General features: G+C 45.8%; 1 protein-coding gene and 1 long non-coding RNA gene across 3 annotated transcripts; both read left to right on the plus strand.

Moving 5' to 3' along the window:
• Positions 1 to 1,769: 1,769 nt before the first annotated feature.
• Positions 1,770 to 23,781, plus strand: LOC310760940 (transmembrane 4 L6 family member 1-like). Of its 2 annotated transcripts, none has more exons than XM_083610213.1 (6): positions 1,770 to 1,938; positions 10,853 to 11,035; positions 17,458 to 17,523; positions 20,507 to 20,652; positions 21,922 to 22,102; positions 23,363 to 23,781. In XM_083610213.1, exons 1-6 carry the CDS (start codon positions 1,936 to 1,938, stop codon positions 23,381 to 23,383), a joined length of 600 nt encoding a protein of 199 aa, XP_083466339.1. In that variant the 5' UTR covers positions 1,770 to 1,935; the 3' UTR covers positions 23,384 to 23,781. The 2 variants fall into 2 exon arrangements, with proteins under 2 accessions (XP_083466339.1, XP_083466340.1); XM_083610214.1 differs by lacking the exon at positions 1,770 to 1,938 and adding an exon at positions 5,365 to 5,423.
• Positions 8,447 to 8,654, plus strand: LOC310761024. The gene is made up of 2 exons (XR_014547195.1): positions 8,447 to 8,540; positions 8,571 to 8,654. It is a non-coding gene; the product is annotated as an uncharacterized lncRNA (long non-coding RNA).
• Positions 23,782 to 27,302: the final 3,521 nt, after the last annotated feature.

Genomic DNA, 27,302 nt, shown 5'->3' on the forward strand with positions numbered 1-27,302 from the left:
CAGGGTGAGCTCCCGTTGCTTGGTCCCTGCTCCTGCCAACCTAGCAGTTCAAAAGTACGTAGAAGTGCAAGTAGATAAATAGGTACCGCTCTGGCGGGAAGGTAAAAGGCGTTTACATGCGCTGCTCTGGTTCGCCAGAAGCAGCTTAGTCATGCTGGCCACATGACCCGGAAGCTGTACGCCGGCTCCCTCGGCCAATAAAGCGAGATGAGCGCCACAACCCCAGAGTCGTCCGCAACTGGACCTAATGGTCAGGGGTCCCCTTACCTTTATAAAATAATTATATATGCCCGTCAGGTACTGGCACACCTTTAAGTTTGTTTATTGTATCATTCATATTTACTGTACATTTTGAATTTAATCTATTATATTATTTGCAGGTATAGGAGGTCAGCCTGCATACCCTCCAACATTTATCCAATGAAAATAGGGATGTCCCATTCCACAATGATAATTTTACTATTTATAACCCACACATCTTACTGGGTTGCCCCAGCCACTCTGGGTGGCTTCCAACATATATAAAAACATAATAAAACATTAAACAACTTCCCTGTACAGTGGTACCTCGGGTTACAGACACTTCAGGTTACAGGCGCCTCAGGTTACAGACTCCGCTAACCCAGAAATAGTACCTCGGGTTAAGAACTTTGCTTCAGGATGAGAACAGAAATCGGGCTCCGGCGGCAGCCAGAGGCCCCATTAGCTAAAGTGGTACCTCAGGTTAAGAACAGTTTCAGGTTAAGAACGGACCTCCAGAACAAATTAAGTTCTTAACCTGAGGTACCACTGTACAGGATTGCCTTCAGACGGCTCGGGGGTCGGGTAACTCCATACCCTCCAACATTTCTCCAATGAAATAAGGACGTCCTAAGGAAAAGCGGGACATTCTGGGATCAAATCAGAAACCAGGACGGCTTCTCTAAATCAGGGATGTCCCTGGAAAATAGGGGCACTGGGAGGGTCTGGTGGTGCCCTGAGTCTCTTCCAGCTGTTTGGGGTTCTGTAACCAGCAAGGGCTAAACAGCTGGGTATCAAGCAAAAAATAAGGCTGTTGGAGTGGCAGATTATGTCTGCAGAAATCAAAACCCAACGGCACAGAGAGAAATGTGAGTGACAGAGGCAATATCACAATTTTTGAAACAGAGGTACTTCTTCTGTTCTGAGGCAGCGATAATAAGAGAGGGAGGAATGCACATCTGCTCTCAACCTATGTGCATTCAAGAGAGCTTGTGAAATATTTTCTGTCTGCATGTAACAGCTATGTGCATAGGCTTATGTTTATATGATCTTTGACTCTACTGCAAACAGTAGAGTCCCTGATTACATAGAGAAGTCTGTGACCTTACAGCTTAGATGTATGTGTACACACACACACACACACACACACACACACACACACAGGATCTGGTCTACATTGTTTTTAATTCCCAAATGTGTCAACTGCCTTGAGACAGCGGTTTAGAAGCTGATTAATAAATCAATGGAAATAATCATAACAATAAAAAGCAGCACAGTTGTGCCTGTTTACATTCCCTTTCCCATGATTTGAGCTGTGCAACAACAAGAGAGCTCCGACTTTTTTTTTTTAACGAAAGACAAATGCACAGAAGTAAGGCAGTGTTGATCAATATAACCAGGAGCCATTGATCAGTGGAACAGAGCAATGCTTTCATTGCCTTAAAAATCAATCATGCACGGTGACACACACAAACATAAACACAGAGTACCGGATATCTCGCAGCCAAATTTTAGGGTATTTTTTTGTGTGTGTTCCCAAATAGTGTGATAGAAGGAACCATTTGCTTGCTTGCTCGGCTACAGCAACAACTCTCTAACTCCAGAAAATTTGAAGAGATTTGACAACGGGCTAGCATTTGCACAGGGTCTTCTCAAGGGTGTATTGCTTCGAAATTCAGCCTCATAACGAAGTTCATGGTAAGTTTGATTGGCATATTAAGGTAAGTGAATGTCTGCTGAAGCTGATCTTTTAGGCAGCCTTTAGGCGCCATAGATAAAAATGAATGTGTAATGGTAGACTAACTTCAAAGAACCTGCAGTGAAGTTGCACATCGTATCAGATTCCTAAGGCACAAGCCATCAGAACGTTCCTTCTGTGTAATAATAATAATAATAATAATAATAATAATAATAATAATATATTTATATCCTGCCCATCCGGCTGGGTTTCCCCAGCCACTCTGGGGTGGCTCCAAGCAGATTAAAAACAGAATGCTGTAAAACATCAAACATTAAAAACAGCACTGAAAAGAATGGGTTCAATGCATGAGCATCGAGTTCCGGCAGCAATCCTGATCTTTTCAATGCGGTTTGCACAAAGGACCATCTCACTAGATGGTGCCCCGCATGCATTTTCTGCTGCGATTACACAAATCGGACAATCAATGCGTATCTAGGCTCCCAGACTTTGGTGCTGATGGCAGAGGAACAAATTTGCACTGCTCTGAAACGGAAAGCTGGCTTTTATTAGATGTGTTGGTTTCGGAATAGCAGGACGCAGCAGTTGAGGTGATAACCTTTTCTGAACCAAAGTTTGAGCTGTGATTACTTATTAACACATCCAAGTCACCTCCTTTCCCCCCTCTTAAAGTGTGTGGAGGACTCGAGGCAGGAGGTGTCAGGTTTATATAGGGCAAGGGTGGGTGTGATGGCCTGGGACTTGGGCTCGGACTTGGAACTGGAGGAGTCTCCGTCCGCACCAGATCCTTTGCCTCAGGCGGCATCTGAACCGAGTCTGGGGCCTTATTCTGAAGAGCCCCAGTCTGCACAGGTTCCCCTGCAACAAGCACCAGCTGAGCCGAGTCAGGGGCTTGAGCCTGCCCTGGCTCCAGATGCGGGGATGACCTCGTTGCCTTCTGCTGGGCAATCACGTCCAGCTGCTCCACTACCAGTTGGGTCAGGAGAGTCTGAGGCAGCCTCTGGGTCTAGTAACCCACTGAAATCTCCCGAGCTGCAGAGACTCATGTCTGAGAGAAGGAGAGACCTGAGTACTCGCAGGAGGAGTGCTCGCCTTCAGGCAAGACAGGGAGGTGAGTCACCGGGGGATCAGGACCAGCCGTTACCCCGACAAAGATAAAAGGCTGTCGGACCCCGCCCCGGGTTGTGGGAGCAATATTGCTGCTTGTTGGAATCTGCCTGTTACCCTGTGCTTGACCTAGCCTGGTTTCCTGCCTTGGCCCTGTTGGACTGACTCCTCGTGGGATCCTTGGATTTGGGACCAGACCTGGACCGTGTTGCTCAGGTTAATCCCCGGGCCCAGCACAGTGAGAAAGCTCAGACATGGGGGCCAAACGCAGCCCTCCAGACCTTTCCATCTCATGCTTGGGACTCTCCCCTGGCCACACAACCTCTCCTGGCATTGCTTCACCCTCTGCAACGGAGTGTTTCTGCCTGGCAAGAATGTGCCCTTGAACTGTGAGATAAAGACTCTTGCCTAGCTGGATGGAGTCTGACGCGGGAGAGGGGGGCAGCGATTTGTAGGGAACCATACTGGCCAGGAGGCACGAGTCGGAGACAGGGGAAGCTTCAGAGCTGGAAGGTGGAGCACCGGATGGGCTATAGAAGTGACAGTGTTATTTCTGACAATACGGTGGTACCTCGGGTTAAGAACTTAATTTGTTCTGAGGTCCGTTCTTAACCTGAAACTGTTCTTAACCTGAGGCACCACTTTAGCTAATGGGGCCTCCCACTGCTGCCGTGCTGCCACTGCACGATTTCTGTTCTCATCCTGAAACAAAGTTCTTAACCTGAGGTACTATTTCTGGGTTAGTGGAGTCTGTAACCTGAAGTGTCTGTAACCTGAGGTACCACTGTAAAGAGTTAGCTATCTGCTGTGTTCATTCATTGGAAATGTGTAGAAACTACCCTACTGCAAGGCTTACAGCCATTGCTCCACCCACTTTCACCTCTGGCCCCACCCACTGCCAGCATGTTGCCCCCAACTGGAAGAAGAGGCTACACACAACAACAGGTCCCTGAAATGGGCCCAGAGGGGAGGTGCGGAGAAAGAAATGGGACCATGCCTAGTGGCCACACCTCCCAAAAGCCACCAATTCAGTGGAAGAATGACAGGAGCGTCTCCTCCACATGATCAGAAGCTCAGGATTGCTGATCATGCGGTAGAGCCTCATGTAGCTATAACAGTGTGCGCATTACAGGTCCTTTTTATACTAGCACTGAGCATGCGGACGTTGGGAGTGTGGCCAGCACCGTTTTGGTTCCTTCTCCAACGGCCATAGCTCCCAAGCACAGAAGGACTTTGCTGTGCAAGATTCATCCAGACATCCATTAAGTATTCATTCTGATTTTCTTGCACAAGGCTTACACGTAGTTAGTTAGATTGCATCTGGTTTTTATCGAGCATTTCTGCTGATTTGCTTCCTGGATGTTTATGTGTCTTCGCATTAATCGTATGTTCGTCCCATATTTTCCAATGCCTTTAACCCATCACTTCCCAAACCACAAAAAGTCCATGGGGGGGGGGGAGTAGATTTGTTGGATTAGGGCAACAGAGTCTTTATTGACTTTAAATGCACAAACCTAGAGTTATGGTGGGTTAAACCACAGAGCGTAGGACTTGCCGATCAGAAGGTCGGCGGTTCGAATCCCCGCGATGGGGTGAGCTCCTGTTGCTCGGTCTCTGCTCCTGCCAACCTAGCAGTTCGAAAGCACCTCAAAGTGCAAGTAGATAAATAGGTACCACTCTGGCGGGAAGGTAAATGGCGTTTCTATGCGCTGCTCTGGTTCGCCAGAAGCGGCTTAGTCATGCTGGCTACATGACCCGGAAGCTGTACGCCGGCTCCCTCTGCCAATAAAGCGAGATGAGCGCCGCAACCCCAGAGTCGGCCACGACTGGACCCAATGGTCAGGGGTCCCTTTACCTTTACCATTAAAGTATGCATTAGATTCCCGCCCCCTGCAAAATACTGACAGAGCCTCCCACAGTGTTTATTGTGGGTCCCTCCCTCACCCTGTTATTTGATAGATGACTTCCTCTTGTTTTGTTTCCCTAAACTGTGATGTTGAAAAGCATTTCAAACATAATGATGGTGACGGGTGGAGGCTTTCAAAGAGCTGCAGAAAGTCAATGTGACTTCAAGGTGCCCATTGACCAATGGAACAGTCCCTGGAAAAAAAATCCATAATGCAGAGTGACACATGGCCTCGGTGCCTGCCAAATGGAAGCTGTTTGGGGTATTTCCTCGTTCTTTGGTGTGGGTTTCACGTATTTGTTTAATGGAAGTTCTACCTCCAGAGGGTTTATTTGCCTTCCTAAGGCTGCTATGGAGAACGAGGGGGAAGTATAAAATCTGAAGCCATCAGAAAGATTAGATTCCTCACCCCTTTCCCAGCTGGAGATTTTACAGTTTGGGATACATTTGCCTTCCTGTACGATAAATAAGGTAAGGATTGATGCTGTCCTCGCCGTCATATTTCAGGAGGAATCCAAAAGATCTCCTTAAGGAGAAGATCTGCCTAATGTCAATTTTGGCTTACAGGTGGGTCAGGATTTGGGCTTGCCGGATTCCTAATGAGGCTAGCTAGGATTGGTGGAGTTCCCAACTTGTCCATCTGTTATCAGTCTGGTTTTTATTAAGAAGATGCGCAAACTTGTTATTGTTTGGACAGTATCTTTACATTTTTGCTTGAAGCTGAATGCTTTTTTTCTTGCAATTTGAAGAAAACATTGGTTTGTTTCTTATTGCTCCAGAGGTCAAGCTCCATCATCTATCTATGTGACACAGGCAATTTAAAAAATAAATAAATGGAGCTGATTGTTAGACACCTTCCCTATGTCTTCTAATCAGAGCAAAAGCAGTTCTCTTCCCTTCCCTAACCCAGCTAAGGATGTGGAAATGTCTTATTTAATTTGTTTGGAGTGGAACACAGAAAAAAGGCTGGAACCAAGAGGCAGAGAGCTGAGATTGAGCTAACAACAGCATTGTGAGTCTGCCCCCTGATGAATTATACTGCCATCAGCCCCAGCCAGCTCAGGAAACCTGAATAAGCTGTGCCTCCACCTGTGTTCAACCTGTATATCTGTAAATGAACTCAGATATTACATATAACACCTTAACCTTCCATATCTTCCTCCCGAAGGTTATTAAGCCAGGGCAAATACTGCATCCCCAGAACTTCACACTGCTCAGAGAAGCTAGGAGAAGCAGGTTGAGCATAGTAATATTGTAATCTACAATTTGATGATTCTATGGTTGTTCGATTCTATGTCAAGTTTGGTTTCTCAGTCTCTCATTTATCCAATCTTAAACTCAGTTCTCCACATTTGCATATCAGTTTGCGTTAAAAAAAAAAAACTTCAAGGAAATTCATCAGCTTTTTGCTGCAAATTTCTCCTAATATACCCACTTTCCATGTGTACGTTTGCCTAACATACGCATTTTTGCAAGGTGATTTTCCCTACTATAATACATTTGTGCATGCTGTTTTCAATAACGTGCTTTTTTAGGCATATATACTTGGCTGGAGAACTGCATTGCAGAATTTGGAGAAGTGCAAATTTCAAAGGAGAGCTGAATTTCGATTCACATGTTGTTTCAGAAAGAGCCAAATGTTGTTGTTGTTTAGTCGTTTAGTCGTGTCCGACTCTTCGTGACCCCATGACCAGAGCACGCCAGGCACTCCTGTCTTCCACTGCCTCCCGTAGTTTGGTCAAACTCATGTTGGTAGCTTCGAGAACACTGTCCAACCATCTCATCCTCTGTCGTCCCCTTCTCCTTGTGCCCTCCATCTTTCCCAACATCAGGGTCTTTTCCAGGGAGTCTTCTCTTCTCATGAGGTGGCCAAAGTGTTGGAGCCTCAGCTTCAGGATCTGTCCTTCCAGTGAGCACTCAGGGCTGATTTCCTTCAGAATGGATAGGTTGGATCTTCTTGCAGTCCATGGGACTCTCAAGAGTCTCCTCCAGCACCATAATTCAAAAGCATCAATTCTTTGGCAATCAGCCTTCTTTATGGTCCAGCTCTCACTTCCATACATCACTACTGGGAAAACCATAGCTTTAACTATACGGACCTTTGTTGGCAAGGTGATGTCTCTGCTTTTTAAGATGCTGTCTAGGTTTGTCATTGCTTTTCTACCAAGAAGCAGGCGTCTTTTAATTTCATGGCTGCTGTCACCATCTGCAGTGATCATGGAGCCCAAGAAAGTAAAATCTCTCACTGCCTCCATATCTAGAGCCGTTTAGCTAGGTTTAAATGCAAACAGTATCTGATTTCTCTTCCATCCCAATTTAGAAATGATGAGGAAGGGGAGGTGAAAACACAGGCTGCTGCTTTTAGTGGTATACATGTAAACTCCATAATGCCTATTTTCTGCAGCCTTTCCTGTTTGTTTGTTTGCTTGCTTGCTTGCTTGCTTTTAAGTCTCCCGCATGTTAGAAGATATTGCAATGATGCGAGGAGTACTTCTGCCAAGAGATGGTGCTATAGGTTTTTCTTGCTGCTACTGGGTCGTCCCCCGTCCCCCCCCACAACTTCTTTCTGAAATATAAGATTATGTACATATTGCTATGTTTCCCTTCCTCCCCTAATGGAGAGAAGTTCCAGGACAGTACTAACTGGGCTTGGCTTCTTTTGGCTCAGGACAAACTGGAAAGACCTGTCAGGAGTAAGCATGGACCAATGGTACCAAATAGTAAGGGAAACAGCCCTACTAGAAAAATTAACCAATAAACTGAAACTGACATGGGGACAAATAGAAGAAGACGCCTTCACCCCAGTCTGGCTCCCCTTTATCACATACACAGCCCAACAAGACAACGACAATAATCCACCAACAGAATACAAATCAATATGGCTAACCTGACCCACCCCACTCACACATGAAAACAAAGACCACCACAGCCAACCACAAATGAATAACCACACCCTAGGGCCAACCCCCACCTCTCTCACCACCAAAGGAACACAAGCGAACAGCAAAGAACCTGCACAAGAAACGCTGACACCAAACCCTACATATAGTAAGTAAAATAGAAACATCGCCACCCGACCCCAACCCCACTCATCTTTCCCCCCCTCCACCTCTTTCCCCCTTTTCTTCCTAATGTCTCAACAAATGAAATTGATTTGTAAAAATGTTACATGGGGGGGGGCATGAGAGAGAGACATTGCATACTTTTGTAAATCAACAAAATCTTTAATACAAATAAATAAATAAATAAATGAACATACAGTGGTACCTCTGGTTACGTACTTAATTCGTTCCGGAGATCTGTTCTTAACCTGAAACTGTTCTTAACCTGAAGCACCACTTTAGCTAATGGGGCCTCCTGCTGCTGCCGCGCCGCCGGAGCCCGATTTCTGTTCTCATCCTGAAGCAAAGTTCTTAACCTGAAGCACTATTTTTGGGTTAGCGGAGTGTGTAACCTGAAGCGTATGTAACCTGAAGCGTATGTAACCCAGTGAAGATCTAAGGATGTTAATGTTTAAGTTAAATTTCATAAGAATTGGGATTTGGAAAACCGTTAAAAGGACATGCAATGAAATTCAACCAAGGGGAAGTGAGGAAGTCACTTAACAAAGTTAATAAGTGTAATTTTCAATAAGGCTATGATTTATGTTTGTTTGCCTTGTGTGTTTGTTTGTTTGTTTATAATATTGTGAAAACTAGTAAAATTTTTGGAAAGAAAAAAAATGAAGCGTATGTAACCTGAGGTACCACTGTACTGGAGACTTAGTGTATATTTGTAAAAACACATTTGCAAAGATAGATTTCTTCCCAAATATACAAGTGGAGTCTAAATGGAGGCGAAGAGCAGACACTCTTACATGCCAGCAGATATGCTAGTGTTGCCATACGCCCAGAATTTCCTGGACATAGCTGTCCCACATAGCTGGGCTACTCCCAGAGAGAAGCCTGATGCCATCAACCTCCCAGCCAAATCGCAGCTCACTGTTGTGTCTGTTGCCCCTTCGCTGTCTCTCTCTTGACTTTTAAGCAGCAGTTTCCCTATGGAATGAATAATCAGACAATAGGCATAAGATGGGGGCGGCTGGAGCTCAGTGGTAGAGCCCTAGCTCTGCATCCAGAATGTCCCAGGTTCAATCCCCAGTCTCTGCAGATGGAGCTGGCAATGATAATGGTCAGCTTCCACTCAGCAGAGACCAGGAATGGGGAACTGGCATCCCTCCCAGAAGGTGTTGGCGCTCCAGCTTCCATCAGCTCCCACCAGTACCAGCCAGCATGACCAATGGACAGGGATGATGATCTATTCAACTTCCATCTCACCCTTCCTCCCACAGGAGTCAAAGGAATGATGGGAATTATGCAACATTTGGGAGTTGGACAGCGACTTCTAGAGGTCCATAAGCACCAAGGGATGAGGGTGGCGCTGTGGTCTAAACCACTGAGCGTCTTGGGCTTGCCAATTAGAAGGTTGGCGGTTTGAATCCCTGTTGTGACAGGGTGCACTCCCGTTGCTTGGTCCCAGCTCCTGCCAACCTAGCAGTTCAAAAGCACACCAGTGCAAGCAGATAAATAGGTACCACTGTGGTGGGAAGGTAAATGGCATTTCTGTGCGCTCTGGTTTCTGTCATGGTGTCCCGTTGTACCAGAAGCGGTTGAGTCATGCTGGTCCCATGACCCGGAAAGCTGTCTGTGGACAAACGCTTGCTCCCTCAGCCTGAAAGCGAGATGAGCACCAGAACCCCATAGTCGCCTTTGACTGGGCTTAACCATCCAGGGCTCCTTTACTTTTTTTACCTTTACCATAAGCACTCATAACTGGCCTAGATATTATTGCGCTAGATGGATCACTGGTCTGATTCAAAATAAGACAGCTGTTTACGGCCCATTTATCAGAAAGCGTCTCACTTAAATGCCATGAATGGTTTTCTCCCACAATCAAAAGACACCCTGTTTTATTTCCTGATTTCCATATGATTTATATACTGCTTGATTGTAAAAAGCAGCTTACAAAAAAGGATAAAGCAGTAAGATTGTCAGTAAAAGAAGAAGTTAAGAACGACTTAAAACATTCAAAACATTGAAAACATAAAACCACCAGTAAGCTAAATGCCAGATTAAAACGCACGTCAACATTCTGCATGTCTGAGTAGCAGCAGCGGAGCTTCATGCTCCGGCACTGGGGGCTGAGAGCAGGTGGAGGCAGGGCTGGCGCGCGTCCCGGGGGCAGGGCACACTGCCTGCAGGGGTGGGGCCCCCAGCGTGGGGGGGCAGCTGTGATGGCACCCTGGGGATCACACTGCCGGGGGCGCTGCACTCCCCCCGCACTCCTCTTCCTCCGCCAGTGCTGAGTGGGCTTAGAAGATTTTTTAGCAAAGCTGCCTGCCTGAGGTCAATAGGCAGGGAGTTCCAAAGTTTGTGTGCCGCCACACTAAAAGATGGATGTGCAACTTCCAGTTCTGCAGAGCAAAGCAGCTGAGCTGGCATATATAGTTAAAGACAGTCTAGCAAGTAAACTGTTCCCAAGCTGTTATATACTAACACAGGCATCCCCAACCTGCAGCCCTCCAGATGTTTTGGCCTACAACTCCCATAATCCCTAGCTAACAGGACCAGTGGTCAGGGATGGTGGGAATTGTAGTCCAAAACATATAGAGGGCCGAAGGTTGGGGATGCCTGTACTAACACCTTGAAAATGACCTGGCAGCAAATTGGCAGATCTCTGAGCAGAGGTGTTCTATGTTGACAGCGCCTCACTCCTGTCAGCAACCGCGATGCAGCATTCTGCACTAACTGCAGCTTCTGGATCAAATGCAGCGGAAGCCCCATTCTTCATTTTATAGGGATCCACTTTTATGCAAGACATCTACTCAGCCTTTTCTTTTCGTTCCCCATGTCCTTCCTAAGAAGAGATACAGGATGTGCACTGGAAAATGCTCCAAATGCATTGGGATTGCCCTCCTGCCTCTGGCTGTCTGCGCTATTGTCTCCAATCTCCTCCTCTACTTCCCTAATGGAGAAGTGTTGGAACCACGCAGGATCACGGACCTGGTCTGGTTCTTCCACGGTATTCTTGGAGCTGGAATATTGGTAAGGAAAAAGCTGGCACTGTTTCTCTTATTCATGTTTTCAGCTTTATGTGAAACGAACCTAAAGGGAAGCTAACGCAGGGCAGATCTGAACTAGAAAACAATATTGATTTATATATATAAAGAGAGAGAGAGACGAGAGAGAGAGAGAGATGATAGATATGATAGATAACATTTATTTATTCAGATTAAATTTTTACAGTCACATATCCAACATACAACATAAAAATAAGATTCCAAAGAATCTCTTCCCCTTTGTCAGTCCTATTGTTAATCATTTCCTCCTGCATCTTTTATGATAATCCAAATCTTTTACCTCTCCATTGTGTCCAAAATTCACCATTAAACTACAAGTGATATTGCAATCCTATTAATGGTTTTAACTGTTTACAATGGTCTTTACGATAAGTTACAAATTTTCCCTATTCCATATTAAAATTTTGGTCTTCCTGATTTCTGATTCCTTTGGTCATTTTAGCCTTTTCGGCATAATCCATCAACTTGATCCGCCATTCTTCTCTGGTAGGGACTTTATCTTCTTTCCATCTCTGGGCCGATAACATAAAACGGAGTCGAATGTATACTGGAAATGTAAGGAAACAGAAGGCACCTTTTATCATATGTGATGGAAATGTAAGGTGGTAAAAGAATTTTGGGAAATGATATATAATGAGTTGAAAAAAATGTTTAAAATAACCTTTTCTAAAAACAAACAAACCCAAAGCCTTCCTTTTAGGAATTCTAGGTGCTGAAATCCCAAGGGAGCAGAAAAGACTATTTATGTATGCGACCACGGCTGCGTGGATGTTATTGTCCCAGAAATCAATATTGATTTTATACTTTATGCAAGATGTAATGATGACCGGACGCGGGTGGCGCTGTGGGTTAAACCACAGAGCCTAAGGCTTGCTGATCAGAAGGTCGGCGGTTCGAATCCCCACGACGGGGTGAGCTCCTGTTGCTTGGTCCCAGCTCCTGCCCACCTAGCAGTTCGAAAACACGTCAAAGTGCAAGTAGATAAATAGGTACCACTCTGGCAGGAAGGTAGACAGCGTTTCCGTGCGCTGCTCTGGTCCACCAGAAGTGGCTTAGTCATGCTGGCCACATGACCCGGAAGCTGTACGCCGGCTCCCTCGGCCAATAAAGCGAGATGAGCGCCGCAACCCCAGAGTCGGCCACGACTGGACCTAATGGTCAGGGGTCCCTTTACCTTTACCTTAACGATGACCACCAACTTGAATGGTTTCAAAAGTGGGTTAGACAAATTAATGGGGGATAAGAATGGCTACTAGCCATGATGATGATTAATAAAAGAATACACACACACACACACACACACCCCTTTCATTTCTAGAAGAAATACTTAGGTAAGTTGTTGGCATCTGTCATTCTTGAGAGACAATGGAGTGCGCCTCCGGGGGTGAAGTCAAACTGCTGCGTTAGCAGCACTGAAGTGAGCTCCCGGGGCTCAAGCCTGGGCAGTGTGTGTGGAGGTCTGGACTGATGTCAAGACCACCCTCTCGGCCTCACTGATGTGGTCCAAAGGAAAGCAGAGCAATATGTTTGGCACCAGCTTGGCTGCAGGAGATGCCAGAAGGAGGCATACCAGACACCATCCAACTGTCTTAGTCTTAGGGACTCTGTCTTAGTCTTAGGGACGAAAAGTTTACTCCTTAGCCTTTTCATCTCCCAAAGATATCCTGCAAGGCAGCAGAGGTTTAGGATCAGAATTTCCATTCTCCTAGATGGAGGACCTTCCCAGATTGATGAGCCCCCACCTGCCCCTCACATCCATAGCTGTCAACTTTCAGATTTGAAAATAAGGGATCAGCAGCCTCATCTGTCCCGGGGACGGTCTACGGGATATCTAACAATCCAGGATAGCAGCAGGAAGCAGCGGGAAACGGCGCTGGAATAAGGGAATTTCCCACAAAAAAAGGGAAGGTTGGGCCGTTAGAAGGACACAGGCCAGAGTCATGGGTTTGTGAGCTAAGTTAGAAGCAGGGCTCAGGCAGAAGCCTGTGAAACCAAGGCTGAGGCTATGAGAGAAGCAGGGAGGAGGAGGACAGTCTGCCGAGACCCAGCCCCGTGTGATGAACTGGATCTAAGGCATGGGTAGGCAAACTAAGGCCCGGGGGCTGGATCCGGCCCAATTGCCTTCTATATCTGGCCCACGGACAGTCCGGGAATCGGCGTGTTTTTACATGAGTAGAATGTGTGCTTTTATTTAAAATGCATCTCTGGGTTATTTGTGGGGCATAGGAATTTGTTCATTCCCCCTCCCCCAAAAAATAGTCCAGCCCCCCACAAGGTCTGAGGGACAGTGGACCAGCCCCCTGCTGAAAATGTTTGCTGACCCCTGCTCTAAGGGGCAGGCAGAGGGCAGGGCCACCCTGGACCATAGCTGTCAACTTTCCCCTTTTCTTGCGAGGAATCCTATTCGGAATAAGTGAATTTCCCTTAAAAAAAGGGAAACGTTGACAGCTATGCCCTGGACGGGAAGAAAGAGGGAGCGGTGCGGAGCAATAAGGAATCTTCATTAAAAAAAGAAGAAGCTTTGTGCGTTTGCATCTAATCTTGCCCCTTTCTAAAATTTATTTATCGGTTTGTGTTTTTCTTTTGGTAAATCTACCAAAAATTAAAATAAAACTGGAAATAAGAGGTTATCTCAGGACAGCGGAGGGCCTGTGTGGCAGTCACCCTATTTCTAATAGGAAATGTTCTGGGTGTGGGTGGTGTGACAAAAATGTGGGGTTGAGGAGGGGCAATTGGGTTGGGGAGTGAGAAATGCCCCTATTTTCATGTGGGGAATGTTGCAAGGTATGAGATAAGAGACATATGGGAGGCCACAACCAGCCCCCTTCAGGGAAAACAGCTTATTTATGTTGTGTTGGTTTTTAAAAGAAGCACCCCAACGTCATCATCAAGGAAAGGCAGAGCAGAGAGGCAGTGTGGTTTGTGTTCTCAGTCAGAATATCACTTCTTGGGAAACATTTAAATAGAAATAGCCTAAGGTCAGATTGGTTGGCGTCAGACATGCGCAAGAAGAACAGCGAAGGGAGAGGCGCTCCCATCGATCTTCCGAATACCGACAACAGCACTTTGAGAGTAGATATTGACCCTTTATGCAGACTGCTGCAATTAAAGTGCATGTTTCCCCGTGAAATGACATAGGCGCTGACCGTTGGCAGGTTGTTCATTCCTGCAACCACCCCGTTGTACTGTTTGCATTTTGGACGCCATCGGTTGTTAAATAACGGCTGGTGTTTTACTGCTGTTTCCCCGGGGAGCCTTTTAAAACGTTTACCTTCCCCATGATTCCAGACACAAGGGCTTTACTCTCCATTCATCACTAGAATGAATGGGAAATGGTCACTGAACTCGCTATATCCAGAAAAGCTTGATTCAAATCCAGAAGAGTATCTGTCTGTTAAGGCACCATTGTTTATTTTTCAGGGCTACTTTCCCCTCGGTGTGTTATGTTTATAGCTCTTTCGGTGCTGGTGGCTTACTGTAATGAAAGCCAAAATATTGAAGATTGCTTCCCCATCTCGCATTGTACGATAGCGTTTTTGAAAATTTGATATGAGGTTAACTTATCATTTGGGGCAAAGCACATCTTGATTTAAACAAATCCGTCAACGAATGGCTCAAAAGCAACTGGTTAGTGGATTTAAACTCTTAAAATGGCAACAACTGTTAGTTGGAGGGAATAATAATAATAATAATAATAATAATAATAATAATAATAATTTTATTATATATACACTGCCCATCTGGCTGGGTTGCCCCAGCCACTCTGGGCGGCTTTCAACACACATAAAAACATAAGATAACATCAAACATTAAAAACCTCCCAATACTGTACAGGGCTGCCTTCAGATGTCTTATAAAAGTTCTGTAGTTCTTTATCTCATTGAAATCTGATGGGAAGGCATACAAATAGTTGTTGTTGGAGGCTATAAAAATGTCCCTTAAGCAGATGGAAGGTTTTTTTTGCGGGGGGAGGGTTGCGTGAGGAAAAGTGACTCACATAATCAATATTAAGAAGTGCTTAGAATTCCTGGGTCAATTAGGAAGTTGAACCAGAGGCCACCATTCTGGGCTGTGCTAACTGAACCACTGAGAACATCTCTCCATTATGCCAGCCTTCTGGCAAAGTTCCACTTTAGCTGCAAAAGATAGAGAGAGAGAATGAGAGAACAAATACACCACGTCCTCTATGGCACACAATTGTCCTTGGAATGAGGCTAGATAAAATAAAAAGCAAATGTGCAGATTGTGCAGAAGGGCCTCCAGGAATTAGTTGGCTTTGGGTGTCGCAAGAAATGAGAGGAGAAGCACCAATGGGTTGCTGAACTTCCATTTTCCGCCACCAGTTCCCTTCTGCAACCGAGATAAGAGACTTCAGCAATATCCTTAAAGTCTCAGGTGTTCGGAAATGGAGTGTCTGGCCTAGACTTGATGTGGTGTTATGGTTAGAGTGTTGGACTATGACCTGGGAGACCAGGGTTTAAATCCTCACTCAGCCTTATAAAAGCTCATTGGGCGACCTTAGGCCAGTCACTAACTCTTAGCCTAACCTACCTCCCAAGGTTGTTGTGTGGATGAAATGGGGAGATGGAGAACTATCAGCACCACCTTGAGCTCCTTGGAAGAAAAGGTGGTGTGTGTGTGTGTGTGTATTAACAAATCAACGTGGTGCACATAACTCTACTCATTGATGTATTCAGTTTCCAGTTAACCCTCCTCACCCCCCCAAATGACAGTTTATTAGACTCTGTGCTGTTTATGCCTACAAGTTTTTTGCCATGTCTACAGGACGTCACCCTCAGCAAAATGATATCATTTCCCTATTTAATCCAGATTTACAGCTGCAGAAGTTCTGGTAAGGAGAAAGAACCAACCACCAAATACCATTTTTACTTGAAAGTAATACTGTAATGGCTTTAGGGGTTGCTTGTGCATAAATAGCCGCCGCTCTGGGCTAGGTTGGCTGGTTAAACCATTTCTCGCTGGACAGCCATCCACTCCGTGGCAGAATCCGTCAGTGGGCGTTTCTTAAACCTTTTCCAACATAAAAGTTGTTTGACGCCCAGTCTCCTCCTACTCTCCCTGCGCGGAAGTCTTCTGCGCAGGGAGGGCGTGGGTAGCGGAGGACCTGTGCTCTCCCCGCTGGTGTCCAGTGAAGAGTCCCGGAGCCTGCTCTCTGCTTCCCCCATTGGCCCCCCTCTATCCCTGGTGTTGCGCTGATTTTCTTCCCCAACAGGAGACTTGCCTCTCTCCCTGCTTGGCCCCTCTCCAGCATCGTTGTGGGGCCTCGCCTCCTCCTCTAGTTCCAATGGCAGTTCCCTGACAAATACACACCTTTTTTGGCCAAATGACATTGCAAAAATCAGGATGTGCACTAGATATGATGGCGCATTTACATCTGCCAGTGAATACTTTTTGGTTTCAAGGTTTTGAAAATCTGAGGTGTGCGTTAGATTCGATGGCTCATTAGAATTCACGTAAATACAGTAGTAAATCTGAATTAAGGGGTGGCACCATTTTTATGTGAACTTGCATACAAAAACAGCACCACAGCTACAATAAACTGCTACATATGTGGAAGTGTCCTATGATAAATGGTTACAAATCCACTCTGGAAATTGGGGCAGGGAAGTGTAGTTATGACGTTATAGGCACTACCCAATAGACACCTTTCACAGATGACTTTCCCGCATTCAAGCGAAAACACTCTGAAATCCTTCAGGGCTGTTCTTGTCCCATCCTTTGTTGTTGTTGTTTAGTCATTTAGTCGTGTCTGACTCTTCATGACCCCATGGACCAGAGCACGCCAGGCACTCCTGTCTTCCACTGCCTCCCACAGTTTGGTCAAACTCATGCTGGTAGCTTCAAGAACACTGTCCAACCATCTCGGTCTCTGTCGTCCCCTTCTCCTTGTGCCCTCCATCTTTCCCAACATCAGGGTCTTTTCCAGGGAGTCTTCTCTTCCCATGAGGTGGCCAAAGTATTGGAGCCTCAGCTTCAGGATCTGTCCTTCCATTGAGCACTCAGAGCTGATTTCCTTCAGAATGGAGAGGTTTGATCTTCTTGCAGTCCATGGGACTCTCAAGAGTCTCCTCCAGCACCATAATTCGAAAGCATCAATTCTTTGGCAATCAGCCTTCTGTCCCATCCTTACCACCACAAAAATGTCTGTTTATTTGCAGACAAGAAGAATAACTATCAGACCCCATCCAGCACTCCTGTTTAGAATTTGACTGCTTGCCTTCAGCTTGATGTCTCATTCCTCATGCATGTCAGCTGCCCTCAACATTGGACACAATTTTGTCTTGGCAAAAGCCTTTGTTTGCTTGTGTAATAACAATGACTGCTTTCTTCCACCACCATTTAATGTGTGCTTTTCTTTTCCTCCAGGTTTTCTTGCCAGCATTTATGATATTGGGTGCGGGTGAAGCCAAATGCTGCGCTAACAGGTGTGGGGTAAGCAAAGCCTTGTAAATTGGGGGGAGAGAAATGCTCCTTTCTGTTTCCCCTTCGCCCCAGTTTCTCCACATCATCTCTTAGTCAGCATTCCATGGTCAATGAGAACAGTCAGTCCTCACTGGGTTGTTTTGAATTCCCTTCCCCTTAATATTCTTCTCTACTTCTTCAACTCTGGATGAGTAACTAGAGAGAATAGTGCAATTTAAAGCAAATCACCTATGAAATTTAAAGAAAACCGAGGAACTTAAAGCAAAGCAATACTTATAATGGCACAAACTAACAGCTATATTGACAAAGCGATCAGTTGCAGTAAGTGGCACAGTTAATATAGTCTCCTCCTAACTTCCTCTGGCCAGCCAATTTAGTTGTAAAACAGAAGTTCTAAGTTCCCTTTTCTGGTTCCCTAAAAGCTTGGAATAAAGTTGATTATTACCAGTCCAGGGCAGTATGCAAAGTTCCCTCAGCTGGAATTGTTGAAGCAGACATGTCAACATTCCTCAGATGAAAATCGGGACATTTCTCACTGCCCCCCCCAGCTGACCCTCCTTAGCGCCCCATTTTTTGTGTCCCCTCCTGCAGAGATTTTCCTATCAGGAGAAGGACGAGTGCCCCCACCACCAGCACATGCCCCCCATCCTGAGAGAACCCCTTTTAAATTCTTTGGTATACAGTCATACCTCGGGTTACAGACGCTTTGGGTTGCGTGATTTCGGGTTGCGCACTGCGCTGAACCCGGAAGTACCGGAACAGGCTAATTCCGGGTTTGGGCGCTTGCGCATGCGTAGAAGCACTAAATAGTGCTTTGCGCATGCACAGAAGCGCCGAATCGCAACCTGTGCATGCGCAGACGCGGCGCTGCAGGTTGCGGACGCTATGGGTTGCAAACGTGCTTCCCGCATGGATCACGTTCGCAACCCGAGCGTCCACTGTATTTACAAAAATAAAAACACACACCAATAAATAAGTTTTAGAAAGGGACAAGATTAGACCTGAACACACAATTCTTTTTATTAAAAAACAATAATCCTTGCACTCTGCTGCCCCTTTCTTCCCACCCAGAGCAGCCCTGCCCTCTGCCCATGTGTGTAGCCAGAATTTTTGTTAAGGGGGGCGACAGGACTTCTGTTATGGGGGGGCACAGCCAACATGATTGGTCAGTTAGTTAAGTATTTTTATTGTTTAACTTGATCTAGGGGGGCAGCTGCCCCCCCCAGCCCCCCGCCCTTGGCTATGCCCATTTCCTGTGTCTGCCCCTCGGAGCTGCTACATGACAGCAGCTTCTCCTCCTTGCCCGCTCTCCAGCAGCTGCTTTGAGCTGCCCAAGGCAGGAGGCCAGCAGCAGCAGCCATGGAGAGGTTATGAGATGCTTCCTTGCCACTGCTGCTGCTTGGGACAAGGGCCAGCTCGTTTTCCTCCTTGAGCCTGGCGACGGCAGCAGCGCTGGCAAGGGAAATAGGGGCATTCCAGGATCCAGTCAGAATCTGGTATGGCTTTTGTAATTCTAGGACTGTCTCTGGAAAATCAGGGCACTTGGAGGGTCCACGAGAGTACAGAAAGAAGGTATATAAGCAGCAGGCAACAAAAACAGGAAAAGTTACCTGCGGATCATCTGTACAAAAATTACACACACACGAACACCATATACAGTGGTACCTCTGGATATGAACAGGATCCATTCCGGAGCCCCATTCGCATCCAGAGCAGAATGCAACCCGCGTCTGCATGTGCATGGGTCGCGATTCGCCACTTCTGCGCATGCACATGACATCATTTTGACCGTCTGCGCATGCGCGAGTGGCGAAACCCAGAAGTAACGCATTCCGTTATTTCCGGGTCGCCGTGGAGCGCAACCCGAAAATGCTCAACCTGAAGCAACTTCAAGCCGAGGTATGACTGTACATATATGGTTTTTAAATTTCGGTTTGTACCGCATATGAAACAGAGAACACTTATTATAACAGCAGACAAAAATTAAAAGATAAAAACAAAACTGTAAGATGGGCACATAGAATGAGTACATTTGCCTGTGGGTTAAAATAAAGTCAAAGAAAAGACTATTGGTGTGGTCAGAAAAAGTGTACGCTTTTTCATATTGATCTGGAACTGGGCCAGGGTTTGGACTTTTCTATATTTTGCATAAATTTCATTACTTATGTTGGCAGGATCATAGTCTGAGTTACCACAGTCTGGGAGGGGGGATAGCATACGCAAGGGCCTTTCTTCACCAGTGGTTCTTTGTGCAGGCACTGTTGATCGTTTGACTCTCTCCAAGGCCTGTTTTTCTAAACGTGTTATGGTTTCGCTTTTGTTTTGCTTCCTCGCTGTTCTTCATGTTGGAGACGTCTCGTTCTGGTGATAGCACGATGCTTCCTTCTAATCTCATCCTTCAGAATGCCAAGGTCTCACGTAGGAGGCAGCCGCCTAGCAGAAAACTGCAAACAGTTCACTCAGAGATGATTCAGAGTTGCATACTCAATCTATCTTTGATCCATCATGGCTTCTTTGCTGTGTGCCTCGAAGTTGCCTGGAGGGTTCCGCCAGAATACCTGTTTATGAAGCATCTGTCCTGATTTGTTTGCAGTGAGATGAAACGACATTGGTTATTTAACAAGCGTTTGCTCTCGTTATCCGCTTGCAGACAGGTTAAATGACCGTGTTATGTCACAGCAAATTTTATCCCACAGTATTTTCTCATCACTTTCCTTATCGCCTGCCCAACTTTTGGGGAAGCTGCTTCATTGAGCAAGGTGTCCCAGTCAAGTATAATTGTGCAAAACTGAATTTGCAAATGTGGGATGGAATCCCACCTGAGAATTGCAACAGTCTGGAACTACCTGTAGTTGCTGGTTCCACGGGCCTATCTAGGTTCAGGTGAACAGGCAGATGATCAACCCCACTGCTAGTCAGGTCGAAATTACATATACCGGTACTTTTTGGAGTTTCAAATGGCTTTGATGCTAATGCATCTATTGTCTTCCAGATGGTCCTCTCTCTCGTCTTTGCTGTGCTTGGAGCTGTCGGTGGACTGTACTGTGTGATCATCTCATCCTTGGGGTTAATTAGTGGTCCTCTCTGTGATATTGGTGACGAAGTATACATCTACCCTTTCAGGAATGACAGCTTAGTGTGAGTATAATGGAGCCCCTCTACCATCAACATCACCACTGCAAAGTCTGTGCAAAAAAGTGGTATATACCGCGGCAGCAAGGACATAGCTGCTGGGTTGCCCAGTTTCCCCCTCTCCCATTCTTCTGTCCACTTTCCCATTTGCTGTAGCAAGGGGGGCTACACGAGGACGACACACTTGATGGAGAGGGCAGAGACAGCAAGCGCAGCCTGCCCTCCCTTCCCCCCAATATGATGACAACCATGTAAGCTGCAGATGATTATAATGGGCCTCAAAGTAAGAGCTGGAAACCGTGGTTTGGAAGTGTGCTTTCAACTTGGAGGCAATCTTATGGTCACTATAGTTTGCTGTCTTCGGATGCAACAAGAAACTGTGGAGGTTTCTTGGAAACCAGGAAGAGGAAGAGAGAAAACTAGTGTGCTTCAGGAGCGAAGGGAAATATGAGAGCCTAAGGCACAGTTCCAACGTAGTTAGAAGACACTTCAATATTTTGTTTGTTTTAAAGGTCGGCAGTTCAAATCCCTGCGATGGGGTGAGCTCCCGTTGCTCGGTCCTAGCTCCTGCCCACCTAGCAGTTCGAAAACACATCAAAGTGCAAGTAGATAAATAGGTACTGCTCTGGCGGGAAAGTAAACGGCGTTTCCGTGCGCTGCTCTGGTTCACCAGAAGCGGCTTACTCATGCTGGCTACATGACCCAGAAGCTGTACGCCGCCTCCCTCGGCCAATAAAGTGAGATGAGCGCTGCAACCCCAGAGTCGTCCGTGACTGGACCTAACGGTCAGGGGTCCCTTTACCTTTACCTTTACCTATACCACCTTTTAGGCCAATTGCCTCACAAAGTGATCATAGTCACAACACATCAATAAACAATTGTTATATATAGATTAAAATACTGTAACACTTTATACTGAGTTCCCCATGACCCATGCCTTAAAATGAACTAAGAATGTTGGGAAATTAAAGCTACACTAGGAATGTGGTTCATTTCAGACAAGTCATAGTTAAGATCAGCTATGGTTTGTTGGGTTCAGATGATGCTGCAAGGTGTGGTTAATTAAAAAGGGAAGGAAAGGTTTCTGAACTCCTCTTCCCAGCTGCACCGGGGAAGAGGAAGGAGTGTGTGGACCCAATGGAGGCTAGACTTATTCCTGTTATGATAAACCATTGTTTACTATGATTCCTGAATGCAGCCTTTAAGTCTGATGAAGGAAGTATTTCTCAGCTGAAAGTTTCTAGCAAAACTCAGTTTTGACCTCTCCCTTTGTAGGGACAATTATTTGTTTAACCAGACAACCTGGAGCGTCTGCAAAAAACCCGAAAATATCATCCTTTGGAACATTGTGTTGTTTTCCCTCCTGCTGGCAATCGGCTTGGCTGAAGCTATCCTCTGCCTCATCCAAGTGGTCAACAGTGTCATCGGGTTCATACGTGGCCTGAGGGAAAGAAAGGTGAGTGCAACTGGGATGCATACTTCAGATCTTCCCACCTCCAATAAAAGGCAGCAGAAAGGGGGGAAGATAGAAGAAAAGGCAACGCAAGCATTACGGGGCATAGAATATATTCCTTATAAAAACAGTTGTGCGAATGAGGTCTAGAAAACCAGGAGTTGCATTTGAGAGAATGAACTGGTTTATCCTTGGTTTATGAAGGAATGAAACTGGTCGGCCATTTTGTATTTGGGTTTTAGTTGTGAAACGTTTGCTTTCCATTCAGATCAGATATTGCGAAACTTTGGCCCACCTTTGAATGGCTACCGCTACAGTTGCCTATTTGTATTCAATGTGTCATGGTAGGTTGTATTCCTGCTTGGGGGAATCTCAGGCCTCTAGGTCTACTGCGGCCCTCAGACCTCTCTCTTAGGCCCCTAGGACTCTCCCCAACCTGTGTGTGTGTGTGTGTGTGTGTGGAAAATGGCCTACTGTACAATGATAAAATTGACATGGTGGGAGGCAGCAATGCTTCTGAATACCAGTTGCTGAAAACCACAGGAGAAGATTGTGCTATTGGGCTCAAATCCGGTCACTTTTATTGTATACAGCCAAAGGCCTTTACAATGGACGACAGGGAATAAAAGGAAAACTTGCTGCCAGCACAAATTTGGCTACCTGGGGTGTAATATATAGATGTTTATCTGCTAGGAGTTGTGCTCGAATCGTGCTTGCATGCTTTCGACAGGCACCTGACCACTATAGGAACAGGATGCTAGATTAGATGGACCATTGGCCTGATCTGGCCTGCTGTTCTATAGCGTAGGGTTGCCATATTTCAGAAAGTGAATTTTGAAATCGTTTTTTAAAGGAAATTCGCCCAAAACTTCCGACATGTGTTGCCATACTTCCAAATTTTCCAGGACATTTCAGCGCTTTCTGCCTGGACCCTGCTTCCGACCGCCAAATCCTAGCTATGCCCAGGAATTTCCGGACGTATGGCAACCCTAATATGGTGGTTCCCCATAGCTTGGGGGCACAACCTGTATCTACCAGAACCATGTGTTCTGTATTGCAGGCCCAAGTTCATGGAACTCCTTTCCAGTTAAGGTCAGATATGTCTCCTCCCTATCTGGGGCCAAGTGAAGAGTTTTGTTGTTATTATTAGAGCAGACATTTAAACTAAATTCTGATAAAGTAAAATGAAACTGTGCTATCTGACTGCGATCTTGACTTATTTTGTTAAGAGAACTCATCCTCCCTTCTTTCGCTTGCTTTCAGACGGATATTGCAGGAATGTGACCGGCCTACGAAGAAGACGAAAGACAAATAACCAACAGCCAACATGTGTAAAGTCAGGATAGTGTGTGTTGTATATTTATAGCCGTGGTGGGGAGCCTGGGGCCCTCCAGATATTGCTGGACTCCCAACTCCCATCAGCTCTAGCCAGCATGGCCAATGGTCAGGAATCATGCGAGTTGCATGTAACCTGGGAATATCTGGAGAGTCACAGGTTCCCCACCTCAGATTTATAGGAATCAGAAACACAGCGGATTCTTATAACCACAGAAAGAATCCCAAAACGTTCTTTTTTATATATAAAGTTAAACACTATATAGGTAGGGGGAAAGGTTGTGTGTAATTTATTTAGGACTTTTCTGAGATTATACTAGATGGACCATTGGCCTGATCCTGCAGCCCATCCTTATGTTCTTGTGTTCATTTATTCTATCTCCCTTTTGAGAGCAAGCAAAGGACAGTTGGGTGTCCTGGCCCCCCCCCATATAAATCCTGGTTACACCCATTGGCTTTTAGCAAATAAATCATGCTGTTTGATTCAGACATGCTCCCGTGCCCTGTGGAATAGCAACATGAATAAAAGGCCCCTTACACTGCTGGGTGCAATACAAAGAGGAGCCAAAGTGCCCCAGCAATATTTAATCTTCTGTCCCACATGCAGATTCTACAGCTATTATTATAAATGAGCTAGTTTTTGTGTACTAACCATGCAAACAAAAATATTGCCCTGTTCATCCTCCTCCTCCTCCTCCTCCTCCTCCTCCTCCTCTCTCTCTCTCTCTCTCTCACACACACACACACACACACACACACACACACACAATGTGTTTTACATCACAGTCAGAATCAGTATGCCTCTTCTGGTTGGCTACTGTGAGATCAGGATGCTTCACTTGACAGTAGAGGTTCTTATGTTCTTAGGTGCCTGAGTTTAGATCCCAGGAAAGAGAGAGCCAGAGATAGATCTTTACGGTGTCTAGAATGGACAAACAAATGATGTATATTCTGAAACCTTACAATTTACCTTGTTTTAGAGACGTGCGCATTCAAACCAGGCTTGTTTCTTATCTGGGCTTCCGTCTGTATCATGTCTTGCCTGTAAATATTAAATGTTGTTGTATTATTATTTGAGGCATGCTTCTTTTATTAGTTGGAAGAACGACTGGCTAAAGGAGGCTGCGTGGCAGAGTCCGCTCAGGCAGGCTTGCACACGTATCCAGTCTTGAAAACCACATTTTGCTTCATATCCATTTGCTGCAGGACAATTACATTCTTCCTCAAAAGAGATGAACGCCTTGAATTTTAAATTCCTAAACAGTGGCAAAGTAGGTTAGGCTGAGAGTAGAGATTGGTGATTTCATTTTTCCAATCTCTAATTCACTTCTTCATGTTTCCACATCAGTTTGCAAATTCTTCCTTTTTAAAGACTTCGGTAAGATTCATCGTTTTAGTGTGAATTGGGACATTTTTATGCAGTTTTCCCCAATATACACATTTTTTGCAATGCATTTTTATACCTTGTTTTCACTAATATACACTTTGCCCTAGTACATATATTTGCATACACATTCCTTGGTTGGAGAGCTGCATTGCAAAATTCAAAAAAGTGCTCACTACAAAGGATGGGCCTGTTTTGGTTTGCATCTTGTTTTGTGAATTAGGCAAGTGTGAATTACATAAGTTCACATTTAAATGTGAACTCGATCAAATTGCAGTTCCTTAGCTGAAAGACATTGACTTGCACAAGGCCACCCTAATGCTTGAGCTCTTCGCTCTTCGCTCTCCCTCTCCCTTTCTTTCTCTTGTATGCCCCCCCCCAATTCCAAAGCACCTTCCTTCTAAGTTCTTTATTAATTTGTATCCACTCTTCCTAACAACGAGGAAGAAATTCACTTCGGTTCACGAACCTACCTGATTTGTACTTCCCAAAACAAGATACAAACAGGAAATCCGCTCCACTTCCCAGTGAGGAGGAGTTGCAGTGGACCATGTGGCCACCCACTCCCCTCCGGGGGCCGTTAGGCATTGGTTGATCTTACGATGGGGGAGGGGAGGTGTGGCCATCACCTGCCCCTCCAAACTTAAAGGTATTCTGTTAAAGGAATCCAGGGGTGTAGATCTTGTCCAAAGTCCAGGGCTGGGCCTGGGCCATGCCACGACCCCGTCGGGAACCCAGGGGGAGTTTGAGTTGGTTTGCATCGACGGGGCTCCCCCTACCGGTGGTTGACCCTTACTGGACTCCCTGCATGATGGGCAGGAGTCAGATATAGTTGGGTCAATTCCAATGCCTAAGCCAATACCGCTCACATTCTTTAACCAATAAAGTTGTGGCCTAAATTTGCGTAATAACATTAACCTAATTTCTGTGACCTTGTGTCTTATTCATCAACGAGGGGGTGGTCTTGGGGTCTCGACACGCAATGCAACAAAATCCACGCGTCTCTGAATTCTGCAGTGCAGCTCTCCAATAAAAAGAGAGAGATTTGTATTAAAAGGAACGTATTAGAAAGCGTGCGTCAAAACATAATGTTGAAAGTAACATTAAAATGCATCATATCAGAGAAATGGTTTGCAACAATGTGTACACAAGGAGAAATGTGCTCCAAAATGGTATATAGGACTCTGTCATGCACCAAGTTAGATCACCATATCTCAGTCTTTCCCACAATCATTGGCAATGGATCTCCAGGGCTTCAGACAGGAGCTGAACCTGGGACCTTCTGCATAAGAGGCGGCACAGGATGTTTTGCTACTGTAAGCAAAACATCCCCCCTCCCCGCCGCTGCCCACAGATTCAGGCCCCCTCCCTGCCCCCACTGTCGCCCCTGCGCTACCACCTTGCCACCACAACTAACACAGAACGCAACTAATTTATAATATGATCATGGGGCATCCAGAAAGTATTGCACAATGCAGCTGCACAAGGACATGAATCATTCCCAAAATATAATTGCAAACCAGCCTCTTGCATAAAATGCACCTTAAGTATGCCTACAAACTCAATGAGCTTGCTTTTGCCAGGTAATTTCATTTACCGTATTTTTCCGTGTATAAGATGACGTTATTTTAGTTTAAAATTATGCTAAAAATTTTGGGTCGTCTTATACATGGGTAGTGGAGAGGGGGGATGGGCATTTGGTGGCTGCCATGAGCAGGAGATTGTCAGCGGCATATTTGCTGGTGATTGGCCAGTGCGGCAAGTTCTGCAGGCTAGTGGCTGCTGCGGCAATAGGGCGGGCGATTGGCGCTTGCTTTCTGCTTGCGTGCCAAAGATTGGTGGCTTTGTTGATGTGTGGGCGATTGGCTGTGGCGGTCCTGCGGGTGAGCGGTTTTCTTCAGAGCACCCCCCCCAAAAAAAAGCTCAACAACTCTGGGCAATCTCCCCCCCCCCCCATTTTCTTAATTTGGAGTCCCCAAAATACGGTATGTTAGGTCTATTCTGAGACACTCACATCTCTTCATCAACTCAAAGAAACATTTCTCTTTTCTGAACTTGATAGTATTCTGTGCTGTACACTGACATGTTTAAAAGTTTCTCCGATTGTCCTTGAATCTTCCTGCCACGCTTGCCATCCAGTGTGATGTGCAATGCCCTTTAAGAACCACTGCTCCAAGACTTCACTTGGTATCCACAATGCTGGATCTTTTTTGTTTGTTCCATTAATCTCTCATTTTCCCCTGGTATTTAAGGACACACAAGCAGAGATTGTTTAGTCTGTTGAGAGAGAGATAGGCGGGGTCCTATTCCAACGTCATAAACTGCTCTGCTCCCACTTTGTGCACACCCCAAGTTAGTCCTTCAGATAGCAACAGTTCGCCAGTGGAAGAGTTTGCAGAAGGTTCGTCCGACAAGACACAGGCGTTTTGCTGCTTGAACTTGGCTCCACTGCCGGAAACTCACAGCTCCTGATAGCTGGAGGAG

Source organism: Podarcis filfolensis (genome assembly GCF_964270895.1).
Source record: "Podarcis filfolensis genome assembly, chromosome: 4".
Classification (NCBI taxonomy): Eukaryota; Metazoa; Chordata; class Lepidosauria; order Squamata; family Lacertidae; genus Podarcis; species Podarcis filfolensis.

Bases quoted from the DNA above. Each gene is read 5' to 3' on its own strand.
- LOC310760940 (XM_083610213.1), top strand. The intron at 11,036-17,457 runs GTAAGGAAAAAG...CTTTTCCTCCAG, and splicing joins TTCTTGGAGCTGGAATATTG to GTTTTCTTGCCAGCATTTAT. The intron at 22,103-23,362 runs GTGAGTGCAACT...GCTTGCTTTCAG, and splicing joins GTGGCCTGAGGGAAAGAAAG to ACGGATATTGCAGGAATGTG.